The sequence below is a fragment of the Pseudoliparis swirei genome, chromosome 13 (genome assembly GCF_029220125.1).
Source record: "Pseudoliparis swirei isolate HS2019 ecotype Mariana Trench chromosome 13, NWPU_hadal_v1, whole genome shotgun sequence".
Lineage (NCBI taxonomy): Eukaryota > Metazoa > Chordata > Actinopteri > Perciformes > Liparidae > Pseudoliparis > Pseudoliparis swirei.
This window is the reverse complement of record NC_079400.1, coordinates 13,478,582-13,501,827: the sequence shown is the minus strand read 5'-3', so window position 1 is coordinate 13,501,827 and position 23,246 is coordinate 13,478,582. Positions and strand designations below refer to the sequence as shown.

The 23,246-nt window shown below is 45.1% G+C and overlaps 1 protein-coding gene across 1 annotated transcript; it reads left to right on the top strand.

Annotated features, from left to right (window-relative positions):
- Positions 1-3,961: 3,961 nt before the first annotated feature.
- Positions 3,962-23,043, top strand: si:ch211-214e3.5 (zinc finger protein 518A). Its single transcript, XM_056430224.1, has 3 exons — positions 3,962-4,285; positions 6,940-7,010; positions 16,442-23,043. Exon 3 carries the CDS (start codon positions 16,462-16,464, stop codon positions 20,425-20,427), a length of 3,966 nt encoding a protein of 1,321 aa, XP_056286199.1. The 5' UTR covers positions 3,962-4,285; positions 6,940-7,010; positions 16,442-16,461; the 3' UTR covers positions 20,428-23,043.
- The last annotated feature ends 203 nt before the right edge of the window (positions 23,044-23,246 follow it).

Below are 23,246 nucleotides of genomic sequence, written 5' to 3'. Positions count from 1 at the left end.
AAGCAGGAAATGTGCCAATAATGCAACAAAAAAAAGTGGTGTATTTCCTGCCGTCATTTGAACCATTGTTAATCTAAGAGCATGTATACGCTCTAGATGTTTCACATTACATATTTGAGCCGCGTGTCATGTTGTGTTCATATCACATTAAGGATGTGGATTCAATTCAATTCAATTCAGTTTATTTGTATAGCCCATTTTCACAAATTACAAATTTGTCTCAGAGTGCTTTACAATCTGTACACATAGACATCCCTGCCCCAAAACCTCACATCGGATTAGGAAATACTCCCAAACAACCCTTCACGGGAAAAAAATGGAAGAAACCTTCAGGAGAGCAACAGAGGAGGATCCCTCTCCAGGATGGACAGATGCAATAGATGTAATGTGTACAGAAGGACAGATTTAGAGTTAAAATACATTCAATGAATGGAGACCTCCACGATCTATCAGGCAGATGGAGGTAGAGGAGGAGTGGGTGGAGTCTCAACAGTGGGCGGAGTCTCAACAGGGCAATGGCATAGTTGGTAGTAGGCATATTCCACAATCCAGACCTCGATGATCCATCAGGCAGATAGGATCTATGAAGTCAAAGTCAAAAGGACTCCGGGGAGGAAGCAGAGTTAATAATGTGCAATAGAGAGATAAAAATGCATCCATAAGGAGAGAGAAAAGAGGAGATAGGTACTCAGTGCATCCTAAAACGTCCCCCAGCAGCTATAAGCCTATAGCAGCATATCCAGGGGCTGGACCAGTGCAAACCTGATTCAGCCCTAACTATAAGCTCTGTCAAAGAGGAAAGTCTTCAGTCTACTCTTAAATGAGGTGACTGTGTCTGCCTCCCGGACTGAAAGTGGAAGCTGGTTCCATAGAAGAGGAGCTTGATAACTGAAGGCTCTGGCTCTCATTCTACTTTTTAAGACTCTAGGAACAACAAGTAGTCCCGCATTTAGTGAGCGTAGCTCTCTAGTGGGGCAATATGGTACTACAAGCTCCTTAAGATATGATGGAGCATCACCAATCAAGGCTTTGTAGGTTAAGAGAAGAATTTTAAAAGTGATTCTTGATTTTACAGGGAGCCATCATGGATCAGCAGGTTATTACAATCTAAGATACATTCCAATGTATTGAAATAGGGCGTGCCCGGTGGCGTGGCGGCTCGCACCGCCGCCTCAAAGCAAGAGGGCTGGACCCCGGGCCCCATGGCCCCGTCTCCTGCTTCTCCTCCCACAGTCCAGAGACATGCAACTTAACATTGATGACTTTTAGTCGAGTTTCCGTCGACTAAAATATAGTCGAAGGAATTCCTTTTCTTTCTCCAATGAAAGGTCTGTTGAGAGGACAACGTGGCGTTAGCAAAGTCCCGTTAGGAACATCTCGTTAGGAACGTCCCGTTAGGAACGTCCCGTTAGCAGCATCCCGTTGTCTGCCTCTGTCGAGGTGATACCTGCCTTTGCCCAATACTGGGTTTATTTAATAAGGGACAGTGCACATTAATAAAAACATTTCAGTAAATGTGCCAGAGTTAGCCAAGAGACTATTTTTCATCTGTAGTCCCATATAACAGCTGGGATCAGGGGGGGTAGTCCCACTGCACGGCCTGAAGCACAATTGTCTTCTTGTGTCAAAGTGAGGATGATATTTATCCTTATCCTCAGTGCTGGGGCTCTCATGACCGTGGTAATGTGCCTTCAGTCTTCAAGGGCAGCAGACTTCGCCTGTAGAAAGTCCCATGTGGTGGTAACTGACTTGTGTGACCTCCAGATGTCGTTGCTCCTCAGTGACATAATTGGAAATCGTGCCGTAAGAAGCCGTGACCTACACTTTGGCGTGAGGTTCACTGTGTTCATGTTGGCCGGCTCCAGTGGGCTACAGCTAATGAACCAGCTGTTATCAATACATTGATACGTTCTGGATTTTGTTTGCTTAACACCTTTAATTATAGTTTGGAGCAGTTTTTTAAAAAACGATAGCACCATCCACAAGAATGAAAGCCTTAAGTGCGTTGTGAGACGTGAGAATACGCTCACTGAGATCATGTCTCAACTGTTTAGCTAGTGCTGAACATGTAGTGTACAGGGAGAGAAGTTTCGTCTCTACTGGAGAGACTCTACTGTGTTGGTGCTTATTGTCACGGGGTTTCTGGATGTCTGTGGATGCTGAAGGAGTGTGTGTATGTGTGTGTGTGTGTGAGTGTGTGTGTGGGGGGGCGTTTACAACTTTCTCATTTTACAGCTAACTGTACAATCAAATACTTAAGGTGAGGAATAGGCAATACTCTAACACTAGGTTGATTCACGCCTTAGCAATCCTCCGCTCTGATTGGTCGTTCTCCTTCGTGTCCAGAGGACTCTTGTAAACTTGAATTTGTGTCCAAATCATGTGAAATCCTTTAGTGAGAGTTTGATCAAACATGAAAGAGGCCCCAGTGCAGGATATGATGACAGGCCCTGCTGAAGACTATAATAACAGACAGCAGTGCAGAATATGATGACGGGCCCCAGTGCAGAATATGATGATGGGCCCCAGTGCAGGATATGTCGGGCCCTAGTGTAGACTATAGAACTTTAAAAATAATTTGACCCCCCAAAAATTAAAACATATGGTTTGCTTTTTTTCCATATTTATCAAACAACTGATCTATTCAATTCATATTTTACGACATACAAAGATATCGTTGAATCTTTTGCAGGAGATGTTCTTCGCTCAACTTTTGTTGGAAGGCTGCATTATATATGCACACCCTTGCATACTTAGCATATAGACTTGACCTGCGCCAGATGTTAAACTCGACAATAATCTGACGGCTCTTGAATTCAGGCATATTAAAAGTTACTTTCACAGCTTCTCTGACGGGATGAACATTCACAGATAACTGGGGAAACTCGTGAACAGTAAAACCTTATTATCTTACAGTGAATAGAAGGACAGCCTTGAGGTGAGATTTACCTCCAGAGCGAGGACCATCTTGTAGTTGGCGTTGGGCACCCTCTTCTGAACGGCTCGGGCATAGACATAGTCGGTTCTGATGGAGGGGAAGAGAGCTCTGAAGGAAGTGGAGATAAGGAGGTAGAGAAGAGATGATATAGGTTAGACTGCAAATCACCCTTAATATGACATATTCCCAAAAAAACTACATATAAAAAAACACAATTTCAATTCCTTTCTCTGGTTTGTTTTTCACTGTTAGCTGTTCCTTCAGCTACAATGACACAACATTGATATATATATATATATATATATATTAATGTATTCAAAACTGATGCAGGGCCAGCCCTCCTAGTCAGCCTCAAAGCCTATTGTAAGGAAATACGATCCTGAATACTTTAAATTTGGATTTTGAATAAAATAGGAAAATATATAAGCATCTGCCATTCCAGAACACCTGAACAAAGATGGTGCAGATGATGTTCACGTTTTATCTGACCTGTATATTGGCTAGTTTATCTTTTATTTGATTTAAACAGTCAATTTACAACTCTTAAGACTCAAAATGGGCTCAGAGAGAAAGAGAGAGGCAAGAGCTTTATTGTGTATATTTACGTGACGCCTTTAAGTCCTAATGTCGCTGCTGTGGAACAGCGTCAGTGCTATAATGTTAGAATGTAGGGCGATGAGGTAACATGGGCTGAGCTGCACGTCCTCCATTATGAGAAGTTTGTGTGCGTGTGTGTGTGTGTGAGAGAGAGAGAGACAGAGACCGAGGGAGAGAGAGAGACGAAGAGAGGAAGAGAGGTGATTCATTATAAGTACTTGAGCGTTTAAACTAAATAACGCCCTATCGGGAATCAACAAAGGCATGTCAGCCTACATGAAACGTACTCAGTCGGAAATGGCGTATATCCGCCATTGCTGCTCATTGCTTCTTCTTCCACCTAGGACACACACGCGCGCGCGCACACACACGCTCACACACACAGGCAGCGAGTGACGTAGGCTCATGCTGCGAAAACAGCAGCCAGGTCCCTTTGGGCGTTTCGTGAAACTGAACACACATTTCCACTTGAGTGAAAGTTGTTTTAAGTGTACTTCCCGAGAGAAGATGCCCTTTGCGGCACTAGTTTGGTGTTCGACGAGGCGATACATATTCATCCGCTCCTACATGAGTGTCAAGAGCACGTCAGTACCCGGATGGACTGTCATGGCCGCCGTCGCTGTGGATCTATAGAGAGGAGAGAAGGAAGGCGAATGTTTTCCACTGTGTGCGTTTTTTTGTACCGTCGCCTCCTTTCCCACAATGCCGGACGTTGACGGAGACGCCGCCTGAACTTCCATCGAGTTCATAGTAAGAAACAAACTGATTTCCCGCAACTTTAAATGTCTTCGCGTGGGAGGGGGCTTCATTTGGATGTAAAATAACTGGTTATTCAACTCCACAGACACTTAACATGGTCGCGAAGTGGCTCGTGTGTTTGCCCCCGTGTGTCGGTATCATAATTGCCCCACACATCTCCTCGGTCACTGTGGAGTCCTTTTGGTTGCGGGCTATCTCCAGCCCTTTCTTTCTTTAATGTTCATTTCTCCCACGAGATTGCAGCGTTCCCTCGCGTTCCCTCAAACTTAACGCGACTGTGGAGCAAGTCCCTCGGAAGAAGTAAACATGCATTCATTTTTAATTTTGTTTGAATGTGCGGAACTCTTTAAGACCTTGAAACAGTGGCAACATGTTGTAGTTGTCCCCCTGTGTGGGGCTGCTGGAGCGTAATTGCAGTTGTGAGGCGATGCAACTTTTCCTCTTCATCTCCAAGCTGCTCCCTTTAGATCCATCCTAACGTTAGAGAGCGCGAGAGCAGCCAGACCTGTCTGCAGGCCAGGTGTTCACTGGAGCTCACTTTAATTACACCATTAGTTTCATCCAGTTTTTAATTAGAATAAATACATTTATTTTGTAAAGAAATGAAAGATATGTAGGCTCATCTCCTGGGTGGTTTAATTTGACTTGGGAGTGTAAGTTATTGGTATTTAAATGATTCACTTCAGCCCGAGTGTTAGTTGAAACATGTTAGCTTGGAGTCTATTCTCTCAGGCCGGCTGAAGTAACCGGTGCAGATAAGTCATATAATCACGGCAGCCATTTTTCCCCCCAACATGGCTGCCTCAGATCCACAGGGTTGACAGCTGACTGAGACATATGGAGTTGAAGGCAAATGTAGGTCTCTCTCCCCACACACACACACATGCTGACCTCGCATGACTACTTTATACACATATACTACTTAATACACGTATTGTTGAAGTCAGATCTGCAATGGCTGCAATCAACATGTTTAAATAAATAATTAAGCCCACTCCCCTGTTGCATTGTGGGTGATGCGATTTTAGGACTGCTTTTAGGACTGATTGCCTTTGAATCCGGTAAATAAAACATCTGCCCAGGTGTCAATAACCTCGATCACGCTGCCGTTTTTCCTTTCAATGGAATTATTGTTCAGGTGTAAAAGTTGGTCTCGGGATCACAAAAACGTGGGGGGAAACAACACCGCATACTGTTGACGACTGCTCCACAAAAAGTCTATTTTCAGGAATGTGTGTTTGAGTAATCTGCTAAATAATTGATTACAAGCGTTGTCAATAAAACGTCAGAAAACACAAATAATTCCCCAAAGTGAGGTCTTCTCCCTGCTCATTTTGTTTGAGTAAAACGTTTAAAAAGTATTCCTGCATTAAAGTCTATTTCCAGGTGTTGGGAATACTATTGTTTGTGTAAAATGAGTAGTATAAAGCTTTTAGTGTCTCCAGAGGGAGCTGCATCACCAAGTGGTCTTTTTTTAAATTAGCCTCACTTGTGTCTGAGAGATTCTTAAGTTTTGAAAATGGGGGGGAAACCAAAAACTGGAATAGAAATGTTTCACTTTTTAGAGCTGTACCGAATGTTTTTTTTTTTTACGTCTTTAAATGAAGCTTTGAATGTCATCACCCTAAAAACAATAGGCAAGATTTATGATTGTTTTGTTATTGTGGTTTCATGTAATTTATGATGCTATTTACTACTAAACCGACCCGTTAATACACCTGTGTGAACATAGCAGTGAACACTTTTTTCTTTTTAAAGGTTACATGCTAACAATTATGGATTGAAGCATAATACTTCACACAATTTCGATAATTTTTTGGGAAGATGACGTATGTCATTTGTTAAAATACATTTTGACTTTTGGACTTATGCTTCCGGTTAAAGGCGGTCAGTACATTTCAGAATGAAGCTGCATGAATCTCCATGTACACAAAGGGAGACGACAATGCTCATAGAAAAAGACAAAATTAGGACGGCTCACTTATCAGTGTTGCAGAATCTCTTTTATTTAAAGAATCATTGTAGCCTGTAAAGGATAAGAAACCAGCAGAATCGGTCCATAATAATAAGCCGTGGACTTATTAGATTAACAGTGAGACAAAGGAGATGTGGTCCTCACATTGGAGACACTGGATTCAACGGATGTGTTATTTCTTAGTGGAAGTGAAGTTCATGAGTTGTTTTGTCGGATGCATTTCCTTCCCCCTATGCAAAGCCAAGAATATAAACTTTTACAAAAGTGTCTTTGCATCCTGCCTCGTTTACATTTTCGGTGAAATAAAATGAAACACTATCGACAGGAACGTGCACGTGTGTGAATAAGACACCTGTAAAAAGGTGCCGCTCATAAACGCCTGCTTTATACTGCCGGAGGTCAACAACTCCACACGGGTCCTTTGGGTCCTGATTGCATAAGCTGTTTTATTAGCTTGTATATCCCACCAAAAGTTTTGTTAAAGCATTTTTCTTTTTTTATGTTCAGCTTGTAAAGTGTGTGTGTGTGGCCTGTCACTCAGCGTTTACAGGTTTCTGTTGGTGGGAGATGTATTAAGTGATATGAAGAATGATGATTTATGATGTAATGTGTCCGTATTGAGCATGTTGAGGTTCAATGAGCTCATTGTTTGGTCCCCTCTGTCTTCCAGGCGCAGAGGCCACGCTGAGCACCTTCAGACCCCGACATGCATTAATGTTAGTTTATCCCACAGGAGTACAGGTAATAATAACTCTTTATTAAACGTGTTCTTAACTGTTGTATTCTCACCACAGCAATTGGACCCAGATACTTTGTAGAAAATATCTCACTTGCGAGTAGTTTTTTCCTGATATTGCATCACATTAGGATTTGTGTTGTTGAAAAGAATGCACATTTTTGCATCATATGTTTTTCTTTTTCTTTTTTTTAAACATTGAAATAATTATAGTTTGATTAAAAAAATATATATATATTTCTTTTTAGTGTATTTATTAAAGCTGTGATCTCTACCATTAATTGTTCTGCTAAAGTCTGTAGAGCATAGCATTGAAGCCAGAAGACAGCACCACCATTTAACATTTTAAATGTATATTTTGACAGGCATTTAAAAAAATTGCAGTCGCCCATATTCGATAAGATCTTAATACATTTTCCAGCACTACTCAGCAGTGGAGCTATAACCTTAGTGTTGGCCTTATAATCTAAAACATGGTAGAGCTTCCAGACACGGACGAGTGAGCCCCTTAACTAACAGACCAATTAAAATCCTGCAGGGTTGGACAATTGGAAAAATATATTGATGATTGTCTGAGTGCATCGGCAGTTGTTTGTCTTCTGTTCAGCTAATTTATTGGTCAGCCTCCTAAATTTGTAAAGCTGGGCGTTTCAAACGCTGCGCGCGCAATGCGGAACATTATTTTCACATTATGTAACGGTCACGCCATGCTCTTAAAAAATGTTTGGTCACGTCATGCTCATGTAACGGTCACATGCTCATGTAACGGTCACGTCATGCTCATGTAACGGTCACATGCTCATGTAACGGTCACGTCATGCTCATGGCATGCTCATGTAACGGTCACGTCATGCTCATGTAACGGTCACGTCATGCTCATGTCATGGTCACGTCATGCTCATGTAACGGTCACGTCATGCTCATGTCATGGTCACGTCATGCTCATGTAACGGTCACATGCTCATGTAACGGTCACGTCATGCTCATGTAACGGTCACGTCATGCTCACGTCACGGTTACGTCATGCGCATGTAACGGTCACGTCATGCTCACGTCAAGGTCACGTCATGCTCACGTCAAGGTCACGTCATGCTCATGTATAGCGGTCACGTCATGCTCATGGTCACGTCATGCTCATGTCACGGTCACGCCATGCTCATACGGTCACGCCATGCTCACGCGTCACGTCATGCTCATGTCACGGTCACGTCATGCTCATGTCATGGTCACGTCATGCCCGCGTCATCACGTCACATGCTCATGTATGGTCACGTCATGCTCATGTACGGTCACGTCATGCTCATGCGTCATGTCATGGCGTCATGTCATGGTCACATGCTCATGCTCATGTCACGTCATGCTCATGTAACGGTCACGTCATGCTCATGTCATGTCGGTCGTCATGCTCATGTCATGCCTGGTCACATGCTCATGTAACGGTCACATGCTCACGTCATGCATGTCATGGTCGGTCACGTCATGCTCATGTCATGGTCACGTCATGCTCATGCCGCGTCATGTCACGTCATGCTCATGTGATGGTCACGCATGGTCACGTCCATGCTCATGTCATGCTCATGTCATGGTCGTGATGTCACGCGTGCTCATGTGATGGTCACGTCATGCTCATCTAATGGTCACGTCATGCTCATGTCACGTCGGTCATGTGATGGTCACGGTCATGCGTGCGTCACGTCATGCAACGGTCACGCCATGCTCATGCGTCACATCATGCTTATGTGACGGTCACGTCATGCTCATGTCATGGTCACACCATGCTCATGTCATGGTCACGTCATGCTCATGTCACGTCATGCTCATGTAACGGTCACGTCATGCTCATGTCATGGTCACGTCATGCTCATGTCATGGTCACGTCATGCTCATGTAACGGTCACGTCATGCTCATGTAACGGTCACGTCATGCTCACGTCAAGGTCACGTCATGCTCATGTCACGTCATGTAATGTCACGTCATGCTCATGTAACGGTCACGTCATGCTCAGGTGATGCTCATGTCATGGTCACACCATGCTCATGTCATGGTCACGTCATGCTCATGTAACGGTCACGTCATGCTCATGTAACGGTCACGTCATGCTCATGTAACGGTCACATGCTCACGTCACGGTCACGTCATGCTCACGGTCACGTCATGCTCACGTCATGGTCATGTCACGTCATGGTCACGTCATGCTCATGTAACGGTCACGTCATGCTCATGTAACGGTCACGTCATGCTCACGTCAAGGTCACGTCATGCTCATGTCACGTCATGCTCATGTCATGGTCACGTCATGCTCATGTCACGTCATGGTCACGTCATGCTCATGTCATGGTCACGTCATGCTCATGTCACGGTCACGTCATGCTCATGTAACGGTCACATGCTCATGTAACGGTCACATGCTCATGTAACGGTCACGTCATGCTCACGTCACGGTCACGTCATGCTCATGTCACGGTCACGTCATGCTCACGTCATGCTCATGTCACGTCATGGTCACGTCATGCTCATGTAACGGTCACGTCATGCTCATGTCACGTCATGCTCATGTAACGGTCACGTCATGCTCATGCTCATGTCACGTCATGCTCATGTCACTGTCACGTCATGCTCATGTCACGGTCACGTCATGCTCATGTCACGTCATGCTCATGTCACGGTCACGTCATGCTCATGTCATGCTCATGTCATGCTCATGTAATGGTCACGTCATGCTCATGGTCACGTCATGCTCATGTAACGTTCACGTCATGCTCATGTCATGCTCATGTGATGGTCACGTCATGCTCATGTGATGGTCACGTCATGCTCATGTCATGGTCATGTGATGGTCACGTCGTGCTCATGTCACGTCATGCTCATGTCATGCTCATGTCATGGTCATGTGATGGTCACGTCATGCTCATGTAACGGTCACGTCATGCTCATGTCACGGTCACGTCGTGCTCATGTGATGGTCACGTCGTGCTCATGTCATGGTCATGTGATGGTCACGTCGTGCTCATGTCATGGTCATGTGATGGTCACGTCATGGTCACGTCATGCTCACGTCATGGTCATGTGATGGTCACGTCATGCTCATGTCATGGTCATGTGATGGTCACGTCGTGCTCATGTGATGGTCACGTCGTGCTCATGTCATGCTCATGTCATGGTCACGTCATGCTCATGTCATGGTCATGTGATGGTCACGTCGTGCTCATGTGATGGTCACGTCATGCTCATGTGACGGTCACGTCATGCTCATCTAATGGTCACGTCGTGCTCATGTGATGGTCACGTCATGCAACGGTCACGTCAAGCTCATGTCATGCTCACATCATGCTTATGTGACGGTCACGTCATGCTCATGTCATGGTCACGTCATGCTCATGTAACGGTCACGTCATGCTCATGTAACGGTCACGTCATGCTCATGTCATGCTCATGTCATGGTCACGTCATGCTCATGTCACGTCATGCTCATGTCATGTCATGCTCATGTAATGGTCACGTCATGCTCATGTCATGGTCATGTGATGGTCACGTCGTGCTCATGTGATGGTCACGTCATGCTCATGTGATGGTCACGTCATGCTCATGTAACGGTCACGTCATGCTCATGTCACGTCATGCTCATGTCACGGTCACGTCATGCTCATGTCATGGTCACGTCATGCTCATGTCATGGTCATGTGATGGTCACGTCATGCTCATGTCATGGTCATGTGATGGTCACGTCGTGCTCATGTGATGGTCACGTCATGGTCACGTCATGCTCATGTGACGGTCACGTCATGCTCATCTAATGGTCACGTCATGCTCATGTCATGCTCATGTCATGGTCACATCATGCTCATGTCCAGGGTTTTTCCTGGGTCAAAATGGGTCTTCGGTGCTCCCAACATTTTTTTGTTCATGCACGTCGGGCTGTTGAGTAAGTTATCAGCAGCTGGCCACTCTGTCCATTCGTGCACCTCACAGTTGCGTATTGATAAGACACGCTTATCAACTCCAGTGTTTCCCCTACCATTATAACAGGGTGAAATCTCCGCCCGCCACCCTATAATTTTCGTCGCCCCCCCCGTCAACACTTCTCGGCTCGCGCGCATCACGGCAGAGCTTCGATACCGGCGCGCACAGATCCGCGCACACGGGTGAGCACACTCTCACTAGCACCTCCGTCCGTCCGTCCGTCCGTGAACAACTCTTCTTGGCTCGCGTGCGCCAGAGCTCCGATGCCGGCACGCGCCTCGCTCAGCCGTGATGCGCGCACACAGGTGAGCACACCTCAGTGTTAAATTAAGCTTAGGGCACCAACATGGCTCGCGGCACTAGTCCCGCCCCCCTGAAGCTGTAAACCTAGGGGAGACACTCAACTCGATTACTATTGATCAAAACAGAACGAGGGTTCGGCTGTAGCCTCCATGAAACATACTCTTGAGAACATATTCGCTGACATGCACCTGATGAACACAGTTTTTTTCCATCGCAGACTTTTTTTTGCCTTAGGCGCTCGGGATTTGTCATAGGCGTTCGGGAAAATGGCTTAGGCGCGCGCCCACATTTTCTCTATGCAGGAAAAACCCTGATGTCATGATCACGTCATGCTCATGTCACAGTCACGTCATGCTCATGTCACGGTCACGTCATGCTCATGTCACGGTCACGTCATGCTCATGTCACGGTCACGTCATGCTCATGTCACGGTCACGTCATGCTCATGTAACGGTCACGTCATGCTCATGTCACGGTCACGTCATGCTCATGTAACGGTCACGTCATGCTCACGTTATGGTCACGTCATGGTCACGTCATGGTCACGTCATGGTCACGTCATGCTCACGTCATGGTCACGTCATGGTCACGTCATGGTCACGTCATGGTCACGTCATGCTCACGTCATGGTCACGTCATGCTCACGTCATGCTCACGTCACGGTCACGTCATGCTCACGTTATGGTCACGTCATGGTCACGTCATGCTCATGTAACGGTCACGTCATGCTCACGTCATGGTCACGTCATGCTCACGTTATGGTCACGTCATGGTCACGTCATGCTCATGTCACGTCATGCTCATGTAACGGTCACGTCATGCTCATGTAACGGTCACGTCATGCTCATGTAACGGTCACGTCATGCTCATGTAACGGTCACGTCATGCTCATGTCATGGTCACGTCATGCTCATGTAACGGTCACGTCATGGTCACGTCATGCTCATGTAACGGTCACGTCATGCTCATGTAACGGTCACGTCATGGTCACGTCATGGTCACGTCATGCTCATGTAACGGTCACGTTATGGTCACGTCATGGTCACGTCATGCTCATGTAACGGTCACGTCATGGTCACGTCATGGTCACGTCATGCTCATGTAACGGTCACGTCATGCTCATGTAACGGTCACGTCATGCTCATGTAACGGTCACGTCATGCTCATGTCACGGTCACGTCATGCTCATGTCACGGTCACGTCATGCTCATGTCACGGTCACGTCATGGTCACGTCATGGTCACGTCATGCTCATGTAACGGTCACGTTATGGTCACGTCATGGTCACGTCATGCTCATGTAACGGTCACGTCATGCTCATGTAACGGTCACGTCATGCTCATGTAACGGTCACGTCATGCTCATGTCACGGTCACGTCATGCTCATGTCATGGTCACGTCATGCTCATGTCACGGTCACGTCATGCTCACGTTATGGTCACGTCATGCTCATGTAACGGTCACGTCATGCTCACGTCATGGTCACGTCATGGTCACGTCATGGTCACGTTATGGTCATGCTCACGTCATGCTCACGTCATGGTCACGTCATGCTCATGTCATGGTCACGTCATGCTCACGTAACGGTCACGTTATGGTCATGTCATGGTCACGTCATGCTCATGTAACGGTCACGTCATGTTCACGTTATGGTCACGTCATGGTCACGTCATGCTCACGTCATGCTCACGTCACGTCATGCTCATGTCATGGTCACGTCATGTAATGGTCACGTTATGGGCGACTTTATTCCCTTTTTACAGAAACAAGTATTTGCTCTAGAAACATTCTGTAAATGATTTTGCTGCAACACATTTAATCAAATCTATCAAAAAGGCCGATCACGTGACGTAAATTAATTGCGCGACTTTTTCCACCTGCATGCGCGGCAAACGGGCACTCAACAGCAGAGCGGAAACCTCCTCTCGCCCCCCTTCTCGTCACGGCCCCTTCGCGGGGGGTGGGACATGTGGCGTATGGAAGATCGCTTGCCCGGTGTCGCTCGGGGGCTTGAGTCCTGATCGAGGCTCATCCCATGGACGGTGTGAGGCCAGTAACAGCCCCCGTCACGCTGGGGTCCGGTCTTCTTGGAGTCCGGTTGCTTGGGAATGCAGCCCAAAGTGGGTGGTAAACTCCATCTAAGGCTAAATACTGGCCTAAATACTCAGCGGGACAGGGACGCCGCTTGGTGCGTGAGGATCCCCTCGTGGGTTCTCTGCACACTGCCGGCGGGCCCTCGCCGGGCGCATTTTCTTTGTTGCGGTGCGTACCGGCTCTAGGTCGGCTTGGAAAGGCTCGGGGCGAAGGTGGCTCGTGGGCTTCGGCCGCGTGCTTTAACAGCGGCCAACGCTTGGACCTCGCCGCCTCCCGGGGCCGTAGACATAGTACTTGCTGCGCCCTCTCTCCCCGCGTGCGGAGGGACGGGGCTCCCGGCGCGACTGTCCTCAGTGCGCCCCGACCGCATCGCCAGAGCGGGGATCGGCTCTCGTATAAGGCGTTAGGGGTCTGCGGCAATGTCGGATAAAAGATAAGTAGTCCGTAGTTAGCCAACACCTCTGGATCCAGAGTGGGCTTCTTCAGGAGATGTTTAATTACAGCTACTTTGAAGGAATGTGGTACGTGGCCTGTTAGCAGAGACACATTGATAATATCTAATAGAGAGCTGCCAATTAAAGGCAAAACGTCTTTAAGCAGCCTATATAATCTAAATATATATCAGGGTTTACAGCGGTTTCCAAGGCCATTCCACTTGAGGACAGATTGGCACTGGTTAAGGGCAAGAGATTATTAATCTTGTCCCTAATAGTTAAAATCTTTTCATTAAAGAAGTTCATATGCTTTCAAGCTTTCGTGACGTTTGCTTCAGTTTGCGGGTCTGAGGGTTATACCAGGGAGCAAACCTCCTCTTCCTCACGGTCTTCTTCTTCAGAGGGGCTATCGAGTCCAGTGTCATTCTCAGAGAGCCTGTGGCACTATCAACAAGATGATCAATCTGGGACGGACTAAAGTTAGACCAGGAGTCCTCTGTTATATTGAGACGTGGTATTGAATCAAATGCAGAAGGAATCGCGTCTTTAAATTTAGCTACAGCACTGTCAGTTAGACATCTGGTGTAGAAACCTTTGACTAACGGTGTACACTCCGGTAGTATAAACTCAAAAGTGATGAGGTTGTGGCTGTAATGTTTTCCAGGTTGGATGAAAGACTAAGAACAAGGCTTTCAAATGAGTTGTAGTTTAGTTTAGGTTTAGGATTTATTAATAGGCTGAGTCAAAGATGGCTGCTACTCCACCTCCTCGACCGGTGCCTCGAGGAATGTGAGTATTAATATGACTTGGAGGAGTCGATTCATTTAGGCAGACATATTCTTCATGACTCAGCAGGTTTCAGTTAGACAACATGAATCAATGTGATTATCTGATATTAAATAATTTACTAATACAGCTTTAGTTGACAGATCTCATATTTAGGAGTCCACATTTCATTCGTTGTTGTGTTGCACTGCTGAATTTGTGGTGTTAACTTTTATGAGGTTATTTTGGATGACTCCTCTTCTGGTTATTTTAGATTTAATTAATTTAAGTTTCAGTGGCCGTGGGACAGACACAGTCTCTATGGAGCTATGGGGGGGCTCAATGGTTTGAGTGTTTCTTTTGGTCTAAACTGTTCCCTTTGTTCTTTTTACCTGGTGGTTGTTCTGCCAGGATTTTCTTTATTTCTACTTATTGTATGGTTCGTTTAATCATCTCATACACAAACTATAATATCGTACTCTTCCGGGTTAAAAAGAGAGGCGAGGGGTGAATGTCGGAGAGACGGTGATATGCCGTCAAACTAACGTGTGGGAAGTTTGAGGCTTTCGGGACATGCACATTTCTGCCTGGTGTCGTGAACAAAGAGAAGGGGATTTAATTATAAAAATCGAACTGATTTCGCCCCTTAATATTTTAGTGGCGACTGCAAAACACACTGCGTGTCATCGAACGCCTTCCTGTGCCAGTCAGGCCACAGTGATGCAACAGTTGTGGTGTTTTGGGCCGATCTGTATCGTCCTAGCAGCGATGACGACTTACACAGTGGGCTCAAGTCCCAGTTTCACTGGTGCACGTGTACTTATCAGTCACTGCTGTGATTAATATAGTTGTTGCTGTCTTGTTGACTATTTGGAGCCACCTTGTTATTATAATATACGTTCACGAAGTATAAGGGCAATGTAACCAAGGTGGGAAATTTACATTTACTTTTTGAAATTAGTGAAATAAAATGTAACCTTTGTTCAAAAATAATAAATTTACTTATTTAGGCTTTAGAGTACATGAGCAATTGTCATACAAATGGCAATAAGACTATTAGACAGTAGTCTACAGGTTCAAAGTATTTTATTAACATTTTCTTTACAAACAAACAGAAAACATAAATCAGACAACCATATTCCATTGTATTATTTTTTATTATGTATTTATCTTTTAACATTTATAAGTTATTTCTTTAGTTTTTTTATAATTATTGATTTGATTTGTTGTGTGTGTACCTACCTAGTACAGACAATACAGATAGGACAGACACAACAAAGAACTACAATAAAACACTATTAAATTATGGGGGCATTTGTTGCCTTTCTCCTAGTGATTTTGGTGGCCAATTATATTTCATAGGGGCAGTTTTGCCCTTTGCCCTGGTATATTTCCAACGCTGAATGTAACCCTCGGCTGCACGAGCCGAAACAGAAGCCATCTTGTCTGTTTAGCTTCGTTTGCCACGTATTTAAACATTTCTTGTTCAAATTATTGTACACTCAGCTGCTAAGCCCCGCCTCCCTCTACAGCACAGGCAGTGAATCAGAGGAGTGACTGACGCTGACATGGGAAACGTATAGCTAATGTACACATTACAATATTTCGTTATTTAGCGAGAGTCATGTCGTCGTCCGATATTGAACAATTTAGCGCACATTGACTTTTTTCCTCTTATTATGCAGACGTAGAGGGCATGAAAACATGATGACCCTGACCATCAATTGCCCTATTTCTATTTGGAACAGGGATCATCACCCACACTGGATATGTGCACTCTACTATACATGCCTACTTTGTGTTGTTTTTCTGCTCCATGGCAATGCATTTAATGTCACTTATGTATTGTATTAATCACATTTGTTTACTTCTCTTTCAGATAACTGTAGATTTACAACTATGGAAGAAGACCTCACAATACTTAATGACTCTGCCAGAAACTGCAGCATATCAGTATTAGGGGATGAAAAAGAAAAGGTGAAAGACTTTGTGTTTAAGCATTTCAGAGAAGTCACAGACGGGCCACTCATCAATAATGCAGAAGAATCTCCAATTAAGGATTATGGGAGCTCAGGCAAGAAGGATAAATCAACTCTTAATAAAGCTCACTGCAAAAATCAGCAGGGGGCTGTTTTCTCAGGGAAGATTCTGAGTTTTGGATGCTCGGTTTGTAAAGATGATCGCCGATTCAGCCCCAATGACCTCCTCAAACATTTTCATTTATGCCATGAAGGAACCCTGCCTACATACCCTTGTGAACTGTGCGGTTTTGTCACAAACGAGTTCCCCGCCCTTCAACGCCATCGGATAGAGCACAGGAATACTCTGGTTACGTGCGAGCTCTGCAACAATGATGTTCAGTACTCTCTGCTTTTGCTCACCAGACACTACATCATGTGTCACAGTCTGAACGGACAGTTCACCTGCGAGTGGTGCGACTTCACAACTGTGGACGCAGGTACATTCGTCCAGCACATCCATCATCACAACGAGAGTCCTTGGAAGTGTTCGAAATGCCGACATATCGGCTTGAACGAGGAGGATCACCAGAAGCACACGAAAGGTCACTCGGGTACTTTCCCCCACACTTGTCAGATCTGTGGATACGGTGCACTTCGTAGTGAGTATCTTAAGAAACACACCGCAGCTGTTCACAAAGAGGAGGCGGAGAGAAGGAATGTATTGAAGGCTATAGACGACAGCCCAGCAAATGGATCTGCATCGGCATCTGCAACCTTAAAGCTTTTGCTCAAAAAGAGTGTTGAATCACTGGAGTCTCAGAGGGTATCCAAACTGACCGGCAGTTTACCCAACCAAAATGGCAGGCTAATCAAACCAGAGATATCTGTGGAGGAGACCCACCACTTTGTGGATTCAAGAAAAGAAAACAAAAATTCGGGAAAAGGCTCTCATAACACCGAGCTGACGATGCCGGTAATGTTACAGGAATGTGACAACTCTGCCAGTTCGGATGCTCACACCAATCCTAATGTAACTGTTCTGATGGTGAAGAACAAAATCTCACTTCCCCCCAACTGTACAACGAAAGTGATGGGATTCAAGATGGTTGACGGCAAAAAGCATTTAGTTCTCAAAGTAATACCAACATCAAATCAAGATTCGTCCCCTCAGAACCATTCCTGGATTGAAGATGTGGGTTCCTCGCCACCAAATTATGTGTTGGAGAAAAGTCGAGTCCCCAATGAGAATGGGGAATGCTCGAATACCAAGATCTCCACGTCTCATTGTTTTGCTCTTTCACCAAGAAGTGAATCTTGCCTCCAAATTGATCAAGGAGATATTATGACAGTAAAAGTTAAGATTGAGGAGGAAGAAACCTCTGTTTGCAACCTTGAGTCCACCCCCCCTAGAGATGATGTTGGAGAGCAAACTAATCCTTTACTAGGTAGGTCTTCAACTTGTGCAGATACGTTATATCCCATGACGAATGAGTTGGATCACGACCAAAGTCAAACAACCTGTTCAGAGAGAAGTAGGTTTGCTAATAACTCTGACGCAACCTGCTATAGCGGTTCTCAAAAATGTAATACTTCAACATTGCTTTTCAAACAAGTCTCCAAAGAAACTATTGAAAACTGTGGGGCTGCAGATGAGTTATTGATGACCGATACTGACGCAGACAAATTCATTGCCCAACACAAAGGGATCTCTCCCTTTAAAATTTTAGAAATTGACGACGACCAATCATCCCATAGTACCTCACAAGAAACTGACGGGGTTGGAATGGAGGTCAGACTTAGAAAGAGCAAGCGACATTTAAAAAAGCTTTCGACGAACCCAGCACCTCAATCAGAGTCATCCCCGCCCACCTCAGGTTGCCGCAGAGATGGTCTCGTGGTTTGCACACAAAGTTCACCAAACCAAGAAGTATTTAATTTTCACAATTATTCCAAGGAAACATTTGGCACAACCCAAAACTTTGACAATATGTCCGATCACTCAGCAGACGGAGAAAGTATTTGTGAATCGTCGCAGTTTAGCTTGACATTGGCCGAGTCTCCAGAACTATTCTCAGAAAGTGGCTATGAAAACTCGACTCGAGAACGGTTTTCCGAGAGTGAGGTTGATGAGTGCGTAGCTAGCGTTGACGATCCAGCCACTGAGGAAAATCCGGAGTCAGTGCTCAAAGACTTTAATATTATCAAAATTGAGGAGGAGAGCATTCCTATATCCAACAAACAGTCAGAAACGAGGAGTAGTTCAAATTGCTGTGGCAGTTTTGTGAAGGAACATTCGGAAGCAATCATTACCCAACAACTTCATAAGGAAAGAGTTGGATCTTCAAGTGCAAGTAATGATTCCTTAAAACAAACCAAAACGAGACTACGAATCCTTCAATTGCCAGAGGGCAATCAGTCGGTTCTCCTGAGAACTAGTGAGAATCAATTTGCTGTTCCGGTGCAGGTCAAGGGCACTCCAGGCTTCAAACTGATAACCAATTCTGCAAATCCTCAGATCAATGTATCTTACATGAAGCCAGGGTTAAAAAGGTCATGTAACACTACTGGAGTAAGCCTTACTCCAAGCTGCAGGAGGCTAGGTGCATCAGCACCTAAGGCAGGAGCTACTGAAAATGGGACCACGCTTCTCTCTGCTCTTCAACAAGGTGCTGGCACCACCTCAAATCACTACCTTATCAACCGTCCAGGTTTTAAGGGACCATTACTCTTCTCAAGCACACCACATAATACACCTGACCAAACGGCAAAGGCGCAGTCAACTTGCTACTTGGTCCAGAGGTCCGTTCCATTTGGTCAGACCCCCAGTGCACCTGGCCTCAGATTGGGAAGTACACAACTCCAATTGAACTCGAGGCCAGTTCTGGCCATGCCCGTGAGCTCTGCAGACAAACTCAGTTCTCTGCAAACTGGTCGCCAGGCATTCTTGCTCCGATACATTTCTCCTCCCAAATCAAGCTTAGACACAAAGACTGGGACCCAGTGTAGCCAAGCCAGTGAAAGTACTGGGAACAAAGTAATATTTAAACTCGTCAGTCCTACTGGTAGCCGTCTTATCAGTGGTGCTGCGACCTCAAGCGGTCAATCTCTGTTTTTGTCCTCCAGACCTCAGACCCAGTGTTTTCTGTTGGCGTCAAACAAATCAAATTCCTCTCGTGGGGTAAGGAAATTGTTCCCCCTACACAAAGATGTCATGGAATCTTGCATGTCCCCCTCTCGGATGAATGTGAAGCTACAGTCGTATGAAGCAGACAAACCTATCCTGGCCCCGAGGCCAATTCGGCCTCCAAGCCAAAGGAAACGGCGCAGGAAAGCACTGTTTGACGAGCTCCCAGCAACAGTGCATAAAGCTAGAAGACTCTCAAATAAAGCACCGACTGAGAAAGAGACTACAGTGTTATGGAAGCCTGTAGCCAAAGACGTTGAAAAGACACTCCGGCTCGCCCCATTCAGTTCTCTACAGCAGATCAAATGCCCTCGTAGACTCCAGCCCGTCGTGGTGCTCAATCATCCCGATGCTGACATTCCCGAAGTGGCCAATATCATGAAGATAGTTAACCGTCACAAAGGGGCCGTTACAAAGGTCTCTCTGTCGCCGAAAACAATCCAAGCTTTCGCTGATCTTGGTGCCTCGTCTCACAAGGAGGACCCGAGACCCCGGGCAGTCGAGAGTTCCGTCAGAGAGAGGTTCCTCCTGAAACTCAAGTTAAGGAAAAAAAGCAAAAAAAAGTATGAGGTAGTCGATACTGTGTCAGGTTGTCGAGAAGAGCCCGTAGTGTTTGACTGCTGGTTTTGTGGTCGGCTCTTCAACAACCAAGAGGATTGGATTGGTCACGGCCAACGGCACCTCATGGAGGCAACCAGAGACTGGAATAAACTCTTCTGAGAAGTTTTGCCGTTACCTTTTTACGATGGGATATTTTGTCCCCTTTTCAGGTGGGACAAATGGTTGAAGTTGTATATTTTTTAATGACCTTCCCCATTTAAATTTGTTCACTTTCTGTTCCTGTACATGCATATTCTTAAGTCGACCATTGTTTATCTTTTCATCGCTGCATTTTCTGGTAACATATGTACTGCAAGCATGATTACTATCATGCATGCACAGGTCAAATTGAACTGTGAAAATGGTACACTGTAACTTGGAGTTGTGGTCAGAGCACTAGCGTCACGAAGGGGGACAAAGGTTGTGTGTAGAGCTGGTTTAAATTTCTCAGGTGATTTCATATTAATCTGGTTTGTCACTTATGCTCATTCTTGCCGAGATTAAAGGATTTTTGTATCTTCATAAACATACATATGAGAACAGGAAACTATTTGTATGGCTTACAGCTCAAGTGTGTGGACAAGCTCTTGTTTTTACTCTTGTGATGTTCAGGTCCAAATGTTGTTTTAATTGAAGGGGGATATCATTTTATTCTGTTCTATCTGCAGCATCGCAGATTGTCAGGTTGTTGTCGACTTGTAGGAGATCCAGATCGACTCGTTACGCCCTATGCAGTTACCATGCAACTATATAGTTTATTCCAACAGCTCGGCTGTGTATCCTCTTAAGATGCCAAAGATGACGAAGTGGCTGCATTCTTCTGGTCCTTTTATAGTTGGAATTGTAGAGGTTGAGTAATTATACCCCAATGAGTATGACCAACCATGGTTAAACACTGCAACTAAGATGTCTGTTCATTATCAATGAGGAATCAATGACTCGTTTGGCCCGTCACATGTCAGAATACAGTGAAAATGTCTTTTATAAAGACCAAGGGGACGTCAGCTCTGTTTGGGCCAAACCCAAAGAATTTCGGTTTGATCACGTTAGACAAGCAAAGGCAGCAGATCAGCTTTTCTGTAGAGGCTGGCACGAGGCAATGTTGTGTCAGAGTTGAGATGATCGATATGCCTGTTCTGTACAGTGCTGGAGCCGGGTGAGGTTAGCCTAGCCTAGCATAAAGACGACGCAGGGTGAAAGCTAGTTCTGTGCAGTGTGTCCGGCTACAGCGGCGGTTGCCAGATGTGCAGAGTACAGCTCTCCAGCACACGACTCCCCCAAAAACGCTTTATTGGGAGACGGCTGGACACCGCCGAGCTCGTCCTTACCCTCCCTCTTCCAGTCTTTATGCTAAGCTAGGCTAACCATGTCCTGAATGAAACTCTGTACATTAAGCACATTAGATTGACACCAATCTGGTCATCTCGACCTCTGATATGAAGTTGTGAACTACATGATTAGCTTAGTTTAGCAAGACCACGACCAGCAGGAAGAACACAACTTGTGATTTCTACCTTTTCTTTGTGTGCAGTTTAAACACATTTGATACAATGTGTCAATTCACAAACACCAGGCCAGCTATATATATATATATATATATAAGCTTATTTGCTTTCTTCATGACGGTGAGACAAGAAGATTGATATCAATCTTTAATGTTATGTACAGAGCTTCTGTCTTCACAGGGTTGGCTAGGATGGAATAAAAAAAGAAAAATGTATATATATATTTATATATCAATTCTTTTTTTCTTTCTTCTTGTCTCACCGTCGTAAAGAAAGCCAATAAGCATATTTTGTATTCTGTTGTTTCTTTAATCAAACTAGTCCAGCCAGCTGTGGGAAAACCAGCTTCCTCGGTCCTAATGTCCCTTTAGTGTTGTTCCCTTTTTAGATGTGAAAACATTCCAACTCTGTGAAAAGCTAAACTCCTTTACACTAAAAGGTCAAATGTGCAATGTACCAGTTCTCATGGGTGGAGGTGAAACACGGCTCGGTGTTAAAATTCTGTTTAAAGAATTTAATTTATTCACGTGACTTTTGTCTCTCTTGAAACTGGTTTGGGTTAACGTACATACGCAAATACTTTAACGTAAAATAGCAGCATGTGAAGTAACGAAAGGTTAATAATCAACTTTATGTGAGAGCATAATTATTTTACCCCCCCCCCCCCCCGTTGTTTCATTCTGTGTGCTGGAATTAAATTCCTGTCTCTAATATGATGCATATATATTAGGACTAAGTCTGACACGTGAGTCCTCAGTGTATTTATATTTTATGCAACTTTCAGCCCCTTTCTCATTGATTTTGAAGCCGCCCCCGCTCCCACAATTTATATACAGATGGCTTGAAATGACCACAGCAAACACCGGATTACTTTCACACGTCTGAAATGTAGAGTTGTCTCCCCTCGCTGCTCCGGGCCAAAGAACTGTCTGCTTTTGGGTTCTTGAGCGTATATAAATGAGTTCTGCACCGTGACGACCCCAAACCCCTCGCGATGAGGGACACACGGCCCGAAATGAAAAGTGAGCAATGATTATTTTTGAATAAAAATAAATAAAAAATAGAGCACTCCAGCTGATGTTGTTCCACCACAAACCCAACGCTGGACTCCTCCCGTCCAAGCGCTCTCATCTTTACTGAATCTCTCCTCATGCAAAGTGCCTCGAATGTTCTGTAGTTCATCCTCGTGGCTCACTCTCCTCTAATAAATGTGCATACCTAGTGGAAAGAACAGCGGCGTTTGTTTTGTTGTCGGGAACAATGGCGTGAAAACACGTGTGTGTGTGTGTGGTCTTTATTGTGCTGGTGCTGCGAAGAGCCACACGAGGGCAGCGCAGGACAAGACTTCACCAGAATGTCATCCTGCCGACTAATCTTCCACTTCACGTTCCAATTCGCGGCTTAACGAGGGTCCTAAATCAGATGCTGGAGTGT